Source organism: Pongo pygmaeus, chromosome 20 (assembly GCF_028885625.2).
Source record: "Pongo pygmaeus isolate AG05252 chromosome 20, NHGRI_mPonPyg2-v2.0_pri, whole genome shotgun sequence".
NCBI classification, from domain to species: domain Eukaryota; kingdom Metazoa; phylum Chordata; class Mammalia; order Primates; family Hominidae; genus Pongo; species Pongo pygmaeus.
Window position 1 is genome coordinate 54,482,995 of NC_072393.2, and position 16,555 is coordinate 54,499,549.

At 53.9% G+C, this 16,555-nt stretch overlaps 2 protein-coding genes across 9 annotated transcripts in view; one reads left to right on the forward strand and one right to left on the reverse strand.

The window, feature by feature from the left end:
* Positions 1–356, reverse strand: part of TMEM143 (transmembrane protein 143) — a 31,632-nt gene extending 31,276 nt beyond the window's left edge. For all 4 annotated transcript variants that reach the window (XM_063657280.1, XM_054463002.2, XM_054463003.2 and 1 more), the window contains exon 1: positions 222–356. In XM_063657280.1, the coding sequence (XP_063513350.1) occupies positions 222–244 (23 nt within the window). In that variant the 5' untranslated portion in view covers positions 245–356. The remainder of the gene's footprint in view (positions 1–221) is intronic.
* On the forward strand, positions 310–12,728 carry SYNGR4 (synaptogyrin 4). 5 transcript variants are annotated; one of them, XM_054463005.2, is made up of 5 exons: positions 310–693; positions 2,067–2,266; positions 9,884–10,121; positions 11,964–12,103; positions 12,438–12,721. In XM_054463005.2, the coding sequence occupies exons 2-5, from the start codon at positions 2,174–2,176 to the stop codon at positions 12,669–12,671; spliced, it is 705 nt and encodes a 234-aa protein (XP_054318980.2). In that variant the 5' UTR covers positions 310–693; positions 2,067–2,173; the 3' UTR covers positions 12,672–12,721. The 5 variants fall into 5 exon arrangements, with proteins under 5 accessions (XP_054318980.2, XP_054318983.2, XP_054318981.2 ...); XM_054463008.2 differs by having other exon boundaries at positions 566–693; positions 2,070–2,266; XM_054463006.2 differs by having other exon boundaries at positions 664–747.
* The last annotated feature ends 3,827 nt before the right edge of the window (positions 12,729–16,555 follow it).

Sequence of the window (16,555 nt, forward strand, 5' to 3'; positions counted from 1 at the left end):
CCCTTCCCACACTGCTCAGTTTGGCCTGGGTCCCAGACAGGGGTCAGAGGTCTTAGGTTCTAGGGCGTTTTGCAGGCCCAGAGACCCTGTAGTGGTACAACGTTTCTTTGGGGTCTAGACAGCGAGGTAGATCTTAGGACAGCAGGAAATGCTCAGAAAGGTTACCTAGGGGGTGCAGGGCCGCCCTCCCTGGCCATGCAATCCCCCGATTTCTCCCTCACCTTAGCCAAAGCTCGACTGTCATTGAGCCTCCTGCGCATGTGCAAGAGGGCGTCCTGGGCTCCCGAGGTTCGGCTTCAGCCAGCAGTAAGACGCATGCGCAAAGCCTGGGTCAATGCGGGCTGTCCATTTCTCACCGCCGACTCCCTATATCAACTACGCATGCGTTGACTGCCTTTCTCCACGGCTGGCCTCGTTTGGGCGCGACGCATGCGCCGCAGGAGTGTCTCCTTGTCAGCTCTCTACAAAGGGAAAGGGCGGAGTGGACGAGAGACTCCCCAGAGGCATGGGGCGGGGCAGGGCTCCCGCGCGCAGTCCGCCAACGGCGCGCAGTCCAACGTCCGCCGAGGCCACGCCCCCGCTCATGTCAGCTCCTGAGTAGGCGGAAAGAGGAAGGGGGCGGGACTTGGGCGCAGCCAATCAGCTGTGGAGGAGCGAAAAGGCGGGAAAAAGCGGAACCAAAAGAAGGCTGAGGTGGCGCCAGGGACCAGGAGGGGTGGGCGGGCGAAAGGAAGGGCGGACCCTCAGGTGACGCAGATTGGCCCTCCAGAGAAGGGGCGGCCCCTTCTCAGGCGGCGTCACCCCCAAACCCCAGCACTGTCATTCCAGGTCCTTAGAGGGGAGACCCCGATTCTAAGAAGGTAGCCCAGTGCCGGGGCGTGGCCTCATTCTAAGGTTCCCCACAAATCCGAGGTCCCGACTCCCAGCTTGAGGAAGTGCACTTCCGTGAAAATGGAGCTGATTCGAAAGGGAGGCCCTCATTCTGGGAAATAGCCCCAAATGACAAGGACAGCCTGAAATATGCCCTGAGATACCTGGGTTCTCCACGAAGGGTGCTGTCACCCCCAAACCTGAAAGAGATTATTCGGTTTCAGACCTCCCAGGGGCTCTGATCTCAATGGCCGCACCCCCTAGTCCCCAGAAAATCCCACCTGTGTCCTCTCGCAGAAGGACCCAGTCCTTCTGTGGGCCCTTCAGCTCCTGGGTCACAAGACGTGATCCCCAAATATCCCAGCCCTCCCCTGCACTCCACTTCTGGGACCCCTGACAGCCCTCTCACCCAACAACCCCCTCAGCCCACACATTCCTGACTTCTGGAACCTGAAGCAGCCCCTTCACTTATGTCCCCCATTCCTGGGACCCCCCAGAATCCCCATCACCCCAGACCCTCACCTCTCTGGAATCCTCCATAGACCCCCTTAACCCACACCTCAACCCAGGGGACCCTCAGCGACTCTCTCACCTTGCACCTCCACCTCTGTGACCCCTGGCAGCCCTCCCCACACAACACCTTTCCTGGGACCCCTAGTATCCCCATCCTATGTCCCCCTCTCCTGGGACCCCCAGAAAGCTCCCTCACCACACACAACCCCATTCCTGGGACCCCCCCCCCAGCACCAGCATCCTATGTCCCCCACTTCAGGGACCCCCAGCAGTCCTCTCGCTCCACACAACATCTTTCCTGGGACCCCCCAGAACCCCCATCCTATGCCTCCCACTTCTGGGACCCCCAGCAGCCCCCTCACCACACAACCCCATTCCTGGGACCCCCCCAGAACCCCCATCCTATGCCCCCCACTCCTGGGGCCCACAGAAGCCCCCTCAGCACACACAACCCCATTCCCTGGGACCCACCTGCACCCCCATCCTATGTCTCCCACTTCTGGGGCCCCTGACAGCCCATTCACCCCACACCCTGACTCCTAAGAGGCTCAGCAGTCCCCTCACCCCACACAACTCCATTCCAGGGACCCCCCATCCCCCCCATGTCCCCCAATCCTGGGGTCCCCAACAGCCCTTCCACCCCATGCCCCTGATTGGCATCCCCCATCTGTGTCATCCCACAGCAGCCAAGCCCAGGGCCGGCCTGAAGCCCCCGAACGGCAGTGCCCAGCAGGCAGCGCCCAGCACCCTGGCTCCTACCTCCCAGTGGCCCCAAAGGAAAACAGCTGCCATGCACATCCCCGAAAGCCTCCAGGAGCTGGCCAACAGCGAAACCGTGCAGTTTCTGAGAAGGCCCAAGACCATCACGCGGGTCTTCGAAGGGGTAAGGCCCTCCTGTGGCCCGACTGTGCCCCTGGGTGACAGGAGCCAGGAGCTCTCAACTCCCAGACACACTGCGGGAGGTGGGGGGACAAGGAAGGGGTCAGACGGGGAAACAAGGCAACAGAGCAAATGCTGACACCACCTTTTCCTGAGCACCCCACTATGGGCCCTGTGCTATTGAGGCACTTATGGACTCTCATAGTAAGGAACAGCCCTCACAGTAGGTGCTGCAAGTCCCATCTCTGAGATAAGAAAACTAGGGGTCAGAAAAGTTAAGTAAATTTTTTTTCTTTGAAACAGTCTTAATTAGCCAGGCATAGTGGCACACACCTGTAATCCTAGCTACTGAGGAGGCTGAGGCAGGAGAATCGCTCGAACCCGGGTGGTGGAGTTTGCAGTGAGTGGCGATCATACCACTGCACTCCAGCCTGGACAACAGAGCCAGACTCCATCTCAAAAAAAAAAGAAAGAAAGAAAGAAAGAGTTTCGCTCTATTGCCCAGGCTGGAGTGCAAAAAGCGGTGGCGCGATCTCCACTCACTGCAACTCCACCTCCTGGGTTCAAGCGATTCTCCTGCCTCAGCTTCCCAAGTAGCTGGGATTACAGGTGTGCGCCACTGCACCTGGCTAATTTTTGTATTTTTAGTAGAGACGGGGTTTCGCCCATGTTGGCCAGGCTGGTCTCAAACATATTTAGTAGACGGGGTTTCACCCATGTTGGCCAGACGTCAAGTGTTCCACCCACCTCAGCCTCCCAAAGTGCTGGGATTACAGGTGTCAGCCACCGCACCCAGCCTATGTAAATTTTTTAAATCTGGGATGTCCAATGGGATAGCCACAGCCACATGTGGTTACCTCACTTTGGACTAATTAAAAGAGTCCATTCTTCAATCATAGTGGCCACATTTTAGGTGCTCAACAGCCACATGTGGCTGAGGACTCTCATATTAGACAGTACAGGCTGGGTGTGGTGGTTCATGCCTGTAAAACCAGCACCTTCGTAGGCCAAGGCAGGCAGATCGTGAGGTGAACTTCTGAGGTCAGAAGTTCGAGACCAGCCTGGCCAACATGGCGAAAACCCGTCTCTACTCAAAATACAAAAATTAGCCAGGCATGGTGGCGTGAGCCTGTAGTCCCAGCTACTTAGGGGGCTGAGGCTCGAGGATGGCTTGAGCCCATGTGGCGGAGGTTGCACTGCAGCCTCGGTGACAGAGTGAGACGCTGTTTCAAAAAAAAAAAACTGGCTGGGCACGGTGGCTCACGCCTGTAATCTTAGCACTTTGGGAGGCCAAGGCAGGCGGATCATGAGGTGAGGAGATCGAGACCATTCTGGCTAACACGGTGAAACCCCGTCTCTACTAAAAATACAAAAAAATTAGCTGGGTGTGGTGGCGGGCGCCTGTCGTCCCAGCTACTCGGGAGGCTGAGGCAGTAGAATGGCGTGAATCCGGGAGGTGGAGCTTGCAGTGAGCCGAGATTGCACCACTGCACTCCAGCTTGGGCGACAGATCGAGACTCCATTTCAAAAAAAAAAAAAATTAGTGCAGATATGGGACATTTTCATCATGCCAGAGAGTTCTATTAGACAACATTGGCTAAGGTCACACGGTAAGAGGCAGGGGCAGGATTCAAACTCAGATCTGTGAGATGCCAGAGCCCATTTATTTTCCACCTCCCAGTTGAGGGAAGAGGAGGAGAGGAACAGGGGCTAGGGCCTCTAGGAAGAGAATAAGGAGTGCAGACCTGAAGTGCCAGATGTTGGGTGGTCACCGTGTGCCAGGCACCATGCCACCGTTCATTTCATCATCCCCACACTCCTGAAGAATCTGGACACCTGGAGTCAAATCCTCATTCAGCCCAGACTTTGCTGTGTGATCTTGAACCAATCACTGCTCATCTCTGGATCTCAGTACATGAAGGGTTAGGGCTGTGGCTCTGACCTTTAACCTGTGCTGCTTCCACCACTCTGCTTTAACAGAATTGGAAACTAAGGCCCAGGGAGATGTTGAGACTTGATCTAGGTCTTGGGAGTAGGTGAGGTTCCCCGGCTCAAACCCAGGGTCTCCACCCGCAGAGTCCTAATCCAGAGTATCTCCTCTCTGCCCCTTCTAGAGCCTCAGCTTGGAGAAGGAACAAACAGGCCTGGAATCCTGGCTCAGCCACGTGCTGTCCATGCAAAGTGGCATACTGCCCAGTTTACCTGGGCCAGGCCTGGTGTCATTACCAGCAGCAGCACCTTTCTTTCGCAAAAGTGCCCCTTTTGTTTGATGGCTTGCGTGGTCACCCTGTGTCCGTGTGACCCTGAGCAAGCTATTTGATTTCTCTGAACATCTCCATACTCTTGTCTGTAAAAAGAGGATCCTAATACTCTACTCCTAGGAAGGATCGTTGTGAAAATGAAACAAATTAATGCCTATAAACTGATTAGCATGGGCCAGGCAAGTAGTAGTGATCTTTCCTTAGTGATTTTTTTTTTTTTTTTTTTTTTTTTAGACAGAGCCTTGCTCTGTCACCCAGGCTGGAATACAGTGGTGTAATCTCAGCTCACTGCAACTTCCGCCTCCCGTGTTCAAGCAATTCTTGTGCCTCCGGAGTAGCTGGGATTACCAGCGTGCATCACCACGCCTGGCTAATTTTTGTACTTTTAGTAGCGATGGGGTTTCACCATGTTGGACAGACTGGTCTTAAACTCCTGACCTCAAATGATCCACCCTCCTCGGCCTTCCAAAGTGTTGGGATTACAGGCGTGAGCCACCACACCTGGCCTTAAATAGTGATTATTATCAAAACAAATCATTACTGGTGTGTGAGGAGAGGGCCTAGGATGATCGAGATTTGTGTCCATTGTCCTCCCCCAGGGAAAGAGGGGAATCTTGAAAACCACATCCCAGCACCAGATCTTTCGCTGGTGTTAGCTTCTCTACTCCTCACCACAACCCTATGACACAGGCATTATGATCCCTGTAAACCAAGGGGAAACTGAGGCTCACAGAGTTTGAGTGGCTTGCCCAAGGACATCACCCAGCTGGTGAGCAAGTCCAACTCGGATCCACCCGCCTGTCTGGAAAGCCTCGGAAGGCAGGGCGGGTGGCAAGGGAGACGGAAGCCCAGCTGGTGTGGACTGGTTCGGGGAAGCGGGAGGAAGAGCCGCCAACCATGCCGGACGTTCTGGTCACGGACTTTGCCCGCCGCCTCCATCCACCCTCCCCACCCGCCCCGCCCTCTCCTTCTTCCCCCCCGGCCTGGCTCCTCAGTAGGGAGTCTCTGGGCAGCTGGTGCTCTTGTCCTCGCTGCCGCCTGCCAGCTGGTGCCTTAACTGATAAATCTTTGCTCCCTCCCTAGGGACAGGCCAGGGACGGCATGGAAGGAGTTTGGACTGAGGCCTCAGAGGGATAGGGTCCCTCTAGCCCAGATGAGCCCCTGCTCCTCAAATCTCCAGTGCCCCGGGCTCATGTCACAGCCCAGGGTTTTGGGGGTCAGTGGACAGACAGCCCACCCGCCTAGATGTCAGGAGGGCTGGATTCCAATCCCCCTTCCACCGCTTAGTGACCTTGAGAGGACGCCTCCCCTCTCTGGGCAAATCACAAGAATCACCATTTTCCTGAGCACCTACTAGAGCCAAGCCCCTAGCCCCACATTCCTCCTTTTCGTAGCATAGAAACAGACCAGGAAACTGAGGCTCCAAGAGATGAGTGATTTGCCCCTGGCCATACAGCTGGCACAGTCAGAAGCATCTGGCTCTTTCCACTCCACCAAAATGGCTTCGATTTATCACCTGTGAAACAGAAATGAATTAATAACCTCCACCACGTGGGGCCGGTGTGAGGTTCCAGGGAGGTAACGCAGGTAAAATGAATATGGGCTCAAAAATGATCGATGTGCTTTCCCGTTCTCGACCTGGCTCTGCCTCAGACCAGCAGGGCCAGACACACCCCCTCTATAGTCAGTTCTTCTCCTCCAAAATAGGGAGAATCATCTTACAGCCTCCCTCCAAGGGTTGCTGTGCGGATCAAGTGAGGTGATGGATGTGAATACCCTTGGTTATTGCCGAAGGGCTAGGCAAAAACAGGGAGTCAGGGTGTTGCTGTTGTTGTTGTTCACAGAAGGCAATTAAGGCAAAGGAGAAGGGAGGATGGACGGAAGCTCAGGAGTTTAGGGGTCAGTTCTTTGCCTCCTCCATCTCCACTCTGAAGGGCAGGGCAAGAGTCAAGACAAAGCCAGTCATTCGCTCTTTCAACCACATTTGCTGAAGTCCAGTCTAGTGCTAGGTGCTGGGGATAGAGAGCAGGGGCCCGGCAAGGTGGCTCACGCCTGTAATCCCAACACTTTGGGAGGCCAAGGCAGGAGGATTGCTTGAGGCCAGGAGTTTGAGACCCACCTGTGCAACATAGCGATACCGTCTCTACAAAAAATTAAATATGAGTGAGGCATGGTATTTCGCACCTGTAGTCCCAGCTACTCAGGAGGCTGAGGTGGGAGGATTGCTTGAGCCCAGGAGGTCGAGGCTGCAGTGAGCCGTGATCATGCCACTGCACTCCGGCCTGCAAGACACAGTGAGACACTGTCTCAAAAAAAAGAAAAAAGAGAGAGGGTCCTGTGTAGAGCCTATCCAGGAAGAGTTCCAATTCTAACAAAGGGGAGATTTTCTTTTTCTTCTTTTTTGAGACAGAGTCTCACTCTGTTGCCCAGGCTGGAGTCCTGTGGTGCAATCACAGCTCACTGCAGTCCCAACCTCGTGGGTTCAAGCGATCCTTCCACCTTAACCTCCCAAAGCACTGGGATTACAGGCATGAGCCACCACACCAGACCAAAGGGAAGATTTTCAACAGTCTGTTTCCCTTGGCTTACCCCCGCCCATCCCCAACCCCTATCGCCAACACTGCCACTTCCAATCAATCACCAAGTCCTATTTTACACGCTAAATATTACTGAACTCCCCAGGGCTCTGGCCTCAACCTTTCTCACCTGGGCCTCCCCGCCTCCTCTCGGGTATGTTGGCCTCTTGTCTTGCCCACCTCCGATCCATCAGCCACGGATCCCCAGAGGGCTTCTCTAACCCCAAGGCTGACCCCAGCTGTCCCCTGCACAGAATCCTCCCATGCATAGCATTGAATGCTTTCCATGGCTCCCCAAGTCCAGCTCCTGGCTCTGGTGTTCCGGGCCTCTTAGAGCCTGGCTCCCACCCACTTTTCCAGCCTCATCTCACACCAGAACCCTCCAGTGAGTTTCTCTCTTATGTCTGAAACTGCCCGCTCTGCAGCATCTGGCCTTTCCACGTGCCATCCGCCCTGCCGGGAATGCCCTTCCTCCTCTTGTCTGCCTGAGAAACTCCTTGTTCTTTAAGGTCCAGTTCAGAACTCACCTGAAATCCAGCCCTCAGTCTGGCTTCCTCCTTGACTCTCTCCCCGACCCCAGGCCCCAGCCTCCTCCCCACCGCCCCATCTACACACCAGCTCGTCTTTGTCTGGCACAGACCTGCCCTGCTGCATTGTGACCATCTGGGACAAATCACTGGGGCTTCAAATTTTCACCAAATTTCGTTGATAGGAGCCCCCGCCCTCAAGGCACGTGGGGTGAGGAAGAAGAGCAAGAGGTCAAGGGCAGACTCAGGAGCCAGGCTGCTTCTGTTCAAATCCAGGCTCTGACACTGACACTGACCTTTTTTTTTTTTTTTTTTTTTTTGAGACAGGGCCTCACTGTGTCGCCCAGCCTGGAGTGCAGTGGCACAATCAGGGCTTACTGCAGCCTTGACTTCCGGGTCTCAAGTGATCCTCCTACTTCAGCCCCCCAAGTACTTGGGATTACAGGTGCATGCCACCGCACTGAGCTAATTTTTTTTTTTTAAGAATTTTTGGTAGATACTAGGTATCACTCTGTTGCCCAGGCTGGTCTCCTAAGCTCAAGCGATTCCTCCCACTTTGGCCTCCCAAGTGTTGGGATTACAGATGTGAGCCACTGTGCTTGGCCTTTTTGTTTGTTTTGAGACAGAGTCTTGCTCTCTTGCTTCGGCTGGAGTGCAGTGGCACAATCATGGCTCACTGCAGCCTCAACCTCCTGGGCTCAAGTGATCCTCCTGCCTCAGCCTCCCAAGTAGCTGGGACTATAAGTATGCACCACCACACCCAGCTATTTTTGTTTTTAATATTTTTGTAGAGACTGGGTCTCGCTCTGTTGCCCAGGCTGGTCTCGGACTCCTGGCCTGACACGATCCTCCCACCTCAACCTCTCAAAGTGCTGGAATTACAGGCATGAGCCACCTCGCCCAGCCACTGGCCAGCTAATTGGATTCAGCCAACTCCTTATCCTCTCTGTGCCTCAGTTCCATTATCTGAAACACAGGGCTGTGAGTAGTGCCCGTGTCCTAGGGTGGCTGTAAGGATTACCTGGGTGAGCGTTTGTAGAGTGTTTCCATGGTTTATTTAGCAAATACACATAGAAGACAGACATGGCCGGGCGCGGTGGCTCACGCCTGTAATCCCAGCACTTTGGGAGGCCGAGGCAGGCGGATTACGAGTTCAGGAGATCGAGACCATCCTGGCTGGCACGGTGAAACCCCGTCTCTACTAAAAATACAAAAAAAAAAAATTAGCCGGGCATGGTGGCAGGCGCCTGTAGTCCCAGCTACTCGGGAGGCTGAGGCAGGAGAATGGCATGAACCCTGGGGACCGGAGCCTGCAATGAACCGAGATCGTGCCACTGTGCTCCAGCCTGGGCAACAGCGAGACTCTGTCTCCAAAAAAAAAAAAAAACAAACAAACAAAAAAACAGACGAGAGGGACAGGGTTACCAGATCAGTGTCGTATTTGTCTAAAACAAAATCCGGAAGCCAAAAAACAAGGCAAAATGTTAATCTGTGTTAGTTTGGCCAGTCAACACTGGGTGTTTCTTATGTTTCTCTTCGTATTTTTCTGTATGCTTGGACTATCTTGCAAATTGAACCTAAGACATGAATAGGAATTAGTGAGGCCAGGAGCGAGGAGACAGAAGTCGCAGAGGGAAGGGCTCTAAGTGCCTCCTCTCGTTTAGTCCTCAGAACCACCCCAGAGGGAAGAGCTGAGAGGCAGAGAGAATAATCACGACTGCAAACACTGATTCAGCTCTTCCCATGTCCCGGGCACTGTGCCAAGCATTTTATACGGGTACCTGGGTTTGGTGGCAGAAGGAGAGTGTGGGGGAGGCAGGGGTGAGTGAGGAGAGATGAAATTGGAAGAGTGAGGGGAGCAGAGACTCTGCAGGGCCTCCAAGGCCAGGCTTCAGGGCTGGGACTCAGTCCTGAGGCACTGGGGAGCCATGAGGGGCTGTGGCAGGGAGGGGCAGGGTGTGGAAAGACTCCCCTGGGGACGTGGTGGAGATGGGCTGAAGTGGGGAAGACTGGAGGTGGGGAGGCTGGGAGGAGGCTGGGGCAAGGGCCAAGGAGAGCAGACGAGGCCTGAGGCAGGATGGAGCAGAGGGGACGAGGGGCAGGAAGCTGAGGGCTCTGACACTGTGACAATGACAAGGAGGGAGGGGCCCAGACGGACCAGTGACTGGGTATACGGAAAGACCGACAGCACCAGGGAGGAAGGAGGAGCAGCTTCGGGGAGAGACTGAGCTCCTCTCTGGCCCCTGGAAATCCACAGGTCTTCTCCCTTATCATCTTCTCCTCCCTGCTGACCGACGGCTACCAGAACAAGATGGAGTCTCCGCAGCTCCACTGCATTCTCAACAGCAACAGCGTGGCCTGCAGCTTTGCCGTGGGAGCCGGCTTTCTGGCCTTCCTCAGCTGCCTGGCCTTCCTCGTCCTGGACACCCAGGAGACCTGCATTGCCGGCACCCGCTTCAAGACAGCCTTCCAGCTCCTGGACTTCGTCCTGGCTGGTGAGCCCCCAGGACCCCCAACCCAGAGCTGCCCCTCCTCCTGCTCACAGCCCTCCTGGCTCCCCAGGGCCTCCCGGGCACAGCCCTTCATCACCTAGCCGGCCTCCACCCTGACCGTCCTCCCAGTAGGAGGCATCTGACCACAAGTGGCCCAGAGCTTCTCACTGCGCCTGGCACCTGCCGTCTCCTCCTGGGGAATTATTATTATCCTTCAGATCCTGGGTAAGGGTCACCTCTTCTGACCCCCAGGCAAATTATAGCAGCCTCCCTTCTGCCCCGTGCTTTCTTTGCATTTGCTTCCCTCATTTACGGAAAATCTCTCTCTTTTTTTTTTTTTTTTTTGAGATGGAGTGTCACTCTGTCGCCAGGCTGGAGTGCACTGGCACAGTCTCGGCTCACTGCAACCTCCGCCTCCCGGGTTCAAGCGATTCTCCTGTCTCAGCCTCCCGAGTAGCTGGGATTACAGGCGCACACCACCATGCCCAGCTAATTATTTTTTGTATTTTAGTAGAGACGGGGTTTCATCGTGTTAGCCAGGATGGTCTCGATCTCCTGATCTGGTGATCCGCCTGCCTCTGCCTCCCAAAGTGCTGGGATTACAGGCGTGAGCCACCGCGCCCGGCCAAAGTCTTGCCTCCTAACCACTGCCAAACACTCCCGATGGAGCCTGGCATAAGCAAGCACAAAATGTGTGTCCTTCTTTGGGGCCTGACCTCCTTCCTCTCAGTCTGTTTGATCTCAACTCCTCCCCACCCTGCTGCTCCTCCTCCCCACTGGGCCAGTCCCAGTGACTTAGGGCCAAGGGAGCCCTAGAAGGTCATCAAATCTAGTGTTGTGCAGGAGAACTCCCCGTAAGGGTGGAAATGTTCTGTCCCTGCGCTTTCTCATGCAGGAGCCACTGCCCACCCGTGGCTATTAAGCACTTGAAATGCAGCCGCTGGCTGGGGATGATGGCTCACACCTGGAATCCCAGCACTTTGGGAGGCCAAGGCAGGCGGATAAGTTGAGGCCAGAAGATCTAGACCAGCCTGGCCAACATGGCGAAACCCCATCTCCACTAAAAATACAAAAATTAGCTGGACAGGGAGGCGAGTGCCTGTAATCCCAGCTACTCGGTAGGCTGAGGCAGGAGAATCGCTTGAACCTGGGAGGCAGAGCTTGCAGTGAGCTGAGATTGTGCCATGGCACCCCAGCCTCGGCAACAGAGTGAGACTCCGTCTCAATAACAACAACAACAACAACAACAAAAAGAAATGTGGCCAGTGCAGCTTTTTTGAGACAGAGTTGCACTCTGTCGCCCAGGCTGGAGTGCAGTGGCGCAATCTCAGCTCACTGTAACCTCCGCCTCCCAGGTTCAAGCAATTCTCCTGCCTCTGCCTCCTGAGTAGCTGGGACTACAGGCGTCCGCCACCATGCCCGGCTAATTTTTGTTTTTTCAGTAGAGATGGGGTTTCACCATGTTGCCCGGGCTGGTCTCGAATACCTGGCCTCGAGTGATCCACTTGCCTCAGCTTCCCAAAGTGCTGGGATTACAGGTGTGAGCCACCTCGCCTAGCCTAAAATCCTGTGTTAATGAATAGAAATTTAAACAGCTGCATGAGGCCGGCAGCTCCTGTATTAGACAGCGCAACTCTACTCCAGCAGCTCACTTTAGGGAAGGCTAGGAGGGACCGGGGAATGACTTGTGGGAGATGTGTCAACATAGAAGCTAATAAAAAAATATTTTTCAATACCTTGTGGAAGGTCGTGCAGCAAGACTGCCAGCCCCATCCTTCCCATGCCTCAGCAGCCCTGCCTGAGCAAGCTTTCCCCCGCCCCTTTTCTCTCCCTGTGATGCCACAGTTCTCTGGGCAGTTGTCTGGTTCGTGGGTTTCTGCTTCCTGGCCAACCAATGGCAGCATTCGCCACCCAAAGAGTTCCTCCTGGGGAGCAGCAGTGCCCAGGCGGCCATCGCCTTCACCTTCTTCTCCATCCTTGTCTGGGTGAGGACAAGCCCCTCCACCACCCCTCCCTAGGAGGGCACCCTCTGCAGGGTGGGGTTGAAAGGGCTAGAACATTCCTGCTCTCACTTAGCTCCCCTGGGAGTCAGGGGTAGGGGGGGCTCCCCCAGGACTCCACTGGTCTCTTCCAGGTGCCGCTTCCTCTGAGCAGCCACAGCCCAGCATCAGGGCCTGTGCTTCGGCCCGGGGCTCCTGGGCAGTGAGCAGTCCAAACACTGGTACCTTTTGTCTCCTTCCCAGGCCAGTCCCCAGCCCAGTCCCTCTCCTGACCTGCCCAGCCCAAGCCAGCCTTCAGCACGCGCTTTTCTGCCCACAGATATTCCAGGCCTACCTGGCATTCCAGGACCTCCGAAATGATGCTCCAGTCCCTTACAAGCGCTCCCTGGATGAGGGCGGCATGGTGCTGACCACCCTCCCCTTGCCTTCTGCCACCAGCCCTGTGAATATGCCCACCACTGGCCCCAACAGCCTGAGTTATGCCAGCTCTGCCCTGTCCCCCTGTCTGACCGCTCCAAAGGCCCCCCGGCTCGCTATGATGCCTGACAACTAAATATCCTTATCCACATCAGTAAAGAGAATCCTCCCTCCAGAAGGGTTTCTAAAAACAGCCCTCAGTCCTTCTCATGTCTGTTCCACTCTGGTCCCTTGAGTGGCGAGGGTAGGTAAGAATCCCACAAGGTCACCACTGGGATCTCTGCACTGGGTCACATTTCCATACCATCTCCTGGAACCATCATTGGGGCACCACCTTGATAGTGACGGATTGGAGGTGGTGAGAGGAGGGAAGCACTTTTTTTTTTTTTTTTTTGAGACAGAGTCTTGCTGTGTCGCCCAGGCTGGAGTGCAGTGGTGCAATCTCGGCTCACTGCAACCTCTGCCTTCCAGGTTCAAGCAATTCTCCTGCCTCGGCCTCCCTAGTAGCTGGCATTACAGGTGTGCACCTGTAATGCCCACCACCACACCTGGCTAAGTTTTGTATTTTCAGTAGAGACGGGGTTTCACCATGTTGGTCAGGCTGGTGTCGAACTCCTGACCTTGTGATCCGCCCACCTGGGCCTCCCAAAGTGCTGAGATTACAGGCCTGAGCCACCGCGCCTGGCCAGGAAGCACTTTTTTCAGGCCTGTTACACACTAAGTCCTGTCAAGTCATTACTCCTTGAGTCCCCACACTGGCCAGGGGAGGGAGGCACAAGGTGCCTCCTCTTACAGTTGAGGAAGCAAAAGTTCAGAGAGAGAAAATGCTTCCACCCGTGGAGAGAACACCAAGAGGAAGGGCCAACAAGGGGACCCAGCCCTGTCACTCAAGCCCAAGCCCTTTCACCCCCCATGGTGACCAAAGACTAAAATCATGGCGTGTGAGGAATCGGTGAAGGAACAGGGTGCTGAGTCCACGAAAGAGATTCAAGGGAGACCCTTGTCTTCAAATATTTCAAAGAATATCTTCGGGGAGGAGGACTTTTTATTCCAGGAGAACCCCAGTGGTAAGCGGGGGACTCAGGCACAGGCCACAAATGTTCCTACCTGTAGGAGCCAGGCAGGAAACCCCAGTGGGTGAAGTGCCTATTAAGGGAATAGTGGGAACAGAGCCACGTCCAGGAGGGGCAGCCTTCACTCAGCGCACATTTGGTAACGGGGCCTGGAGTTTCTTTTTTTTTTTCTGAGATGGCATCTCATTTTGCAGCCCAGACTGGAGTGCAGTGGTACAATCATAGCTCTCTACAGCCTTGACCTCCTGGCATCAAGCAATCCTCCTGCCTCAAGCCCCAAAGTAGCTGGGACTACAGGTGTGTGCCACCACTCCCAGCTAATTTTTCAATTTTTTTGAAGAGATGGGATCTTACTATGTTGCTCAGGCTGGTCTTGAACTCCTGGGCTCAAGCAGTCCTCCTGCCTTGGCCTCCCAAAGTGCTGGGATTATAGGCATGAGCCACCACGCCTGTCCAGCCTGGGGTTTCTAGAACTGTGCTGTCCACTTGAAATCTGATGTGACACCCAAGGGGAGTTTAAAATAGTCTAGTGGCCACATTAAGAAAAGTAAAACAAGGCTGGATGCGGTGGCTTACGCCTGTAATCCCAGCACTTTGAGAGGCCGAGGCGGGCAGATCACTTGAGGAGGCCAGAAGTTCTTGGCCTGGTCAGGTCTTGACCAGCCTGACCAACATGGTGCAACCCCATCTCTACTAAAAATACGAAAATTAGCCGGGTGTGCCTGTAATCCCAGCCACTTGGGAGACAGAGGCACCAGAATCACTTGAAACCAGGAGGTGGAGGTTGCAGTGAGCCAAGATTATGCCACTGCACTCCAGAATGAGACTCTGTCTCAAAAAAAAAAAAAAAAAAAAAGTAAAATGAAACAAGTGAAATTAATTTTAGTATTTTATTTATATAAATATATCCAAAATATCATTTCAACATGTAATCAATATAAAAATTATTAGTGAGGCATTTTCCACTCTTTGGTACTAAGTTTTTGAAATCCATCGTGTATTTACACCAATAGCACGCCTCAGTTTGGACTCGCCAGGTTTCAGGGGCTCGACAGTCACACATAACCACTGGCTACCCTACCAGACAGTGCAGCTATAGAAACTCCAGTTTTTCTACAACAATTTGGACATCCATTCTGTGGGGGGTTTTAAAATGTGAAATCAGGCCAGGTGCGGTGACTCACACCTAAAATCCCAGCACTTTGGGAAGCCGAAGTGGGCGGATCACGAGGTCAGGAGTTCAAGACCAGCCTGACCAACATGGTGAAACCCCGTCTTTGCTAAAAATACAAAAATTAGGCCAGGTGCGGTGGCTCACGCCGGTAATCCAGCACTTTGGGAGGCCAAGGCGGGCAGATCACTTGAGGTCGGCAGTTCGAGACCAGCCTGACCAACATGGAGAAACCCCATCACTACTAAAAAATATAAAATTAGCCGGGTGTGGTGGCGCATGCCTCTAGTCCCAGCTGCTCGGGAGGCTGAGGCAGGAGAATCACTTGAATCTGGGAGGCGGAGGTTGCGGTGAGCCGAGATCGTGCCATTGCACTCCAGCCTGGGCAACAAGAGTGAAACTCTGTCTCAGAAAAAAAAAAAAAATACAAAAATACAAAAATTAGCTGGGTGTGGTGGTGTGCGCGTGTAGTCCCAGCTACTCAGGAGGCTGAGGCAGGAGCATCGCTTGAACCCAGGAGGTGGAGGTTGCAGTGACCCAAGATGGTGCCACTGCACTTCAGCCTAGGTGACAGAGCAAGACTCCATCTCCAAAAAAAAAAAAGTGAAATCGGTGGGTAACAAATACAAAATAAACGTTGGGCAGTCCAAATGAAACACACCTGCCTGGGGCCATCGTGGCCTGCAGAGCACTAGTTCACAAACCAGACGAAAGGATATGAGATGTGGGGAATCAAATTTGGGTTCCATTAGTCCTTTTTTGGAGGCTTCCTGTGTGGCTGGCCCTGTACCTGGAGGTGTAGAAATAACTACGTGGTCCTGCTGGGTATAGAGAGAAAACAGCAGCAGTGCAGTGAGACAGGAAGTGTTCTGACATGGAAATGAGAGGACTCGGCACTAGACGTCCCTCTGGATAAGCGTGGGTGTGTCACTTACTGTCTCTGGGCCCAAGTTGTATTGGCTATAAAACTAAATAATTAGACAGATCTTTTTTTTTTTTTTAAAGACAGGATCTCTGTTGCCCAGGCTGGAGTGCAGTAGAGCGATCATGGCTCACTGCAGCCTCAACTTCCTGGGCTCAAGCCATCTTCCCACCTCAGCCTCCTGAGTAGCTGGGACTATAGGTGCAGGCCACCATGCCCGGTTAGTTTTTTGTTTTTTATTTATTATTTTTTTTTGCGATGGAGCTCACTCTGTCACCCAGGCTGGAGTGCAATGGCTCAGTCTCAGCTCACTGCAACCTCTGCCTCCCGGGTTCAAGTGATTCTCCTGCCTCAGCCTCCTGACTAGCTGGGACTACAGGCGCATGCCACCACACCCAGCTAATTTTTGTATTGTATAGTAGAGATAGGGTTTCACTATGTTGGCCAGGCTAGTGTCAAACACCTGACCTCGTGATCCACCCACCTTGACCTCCCAAAGTGCTGGGATTACAGATGTGAGCCACCGCACCCGGCCTTTTTTTTTTTTTTAAAGAGGATGGCTCACTCTGTTGCCCAGGCTGGTCTTGAACTCCTGAGCCCAAACAATTCTCTCACCTCCACTTCCCAAAGTGCTGGGATTACAGGCATGAGCTACTGCACCCAGCTAAAGAATTGAACCAGATTTAGATGGATGCTTTTCGGACTATTCAAAGAGATGCCGGCTGGGCGCAGTGGCTCACGCCTATAATCCCAGCACTTTGGGAGGCCAAGGCAGGTGGAACACCTGAAGTCAGGAGTTCAAGACCAGCCTGGCCAACATGGTGAAACCCCATCTCTAAAAAATACAAAAACTG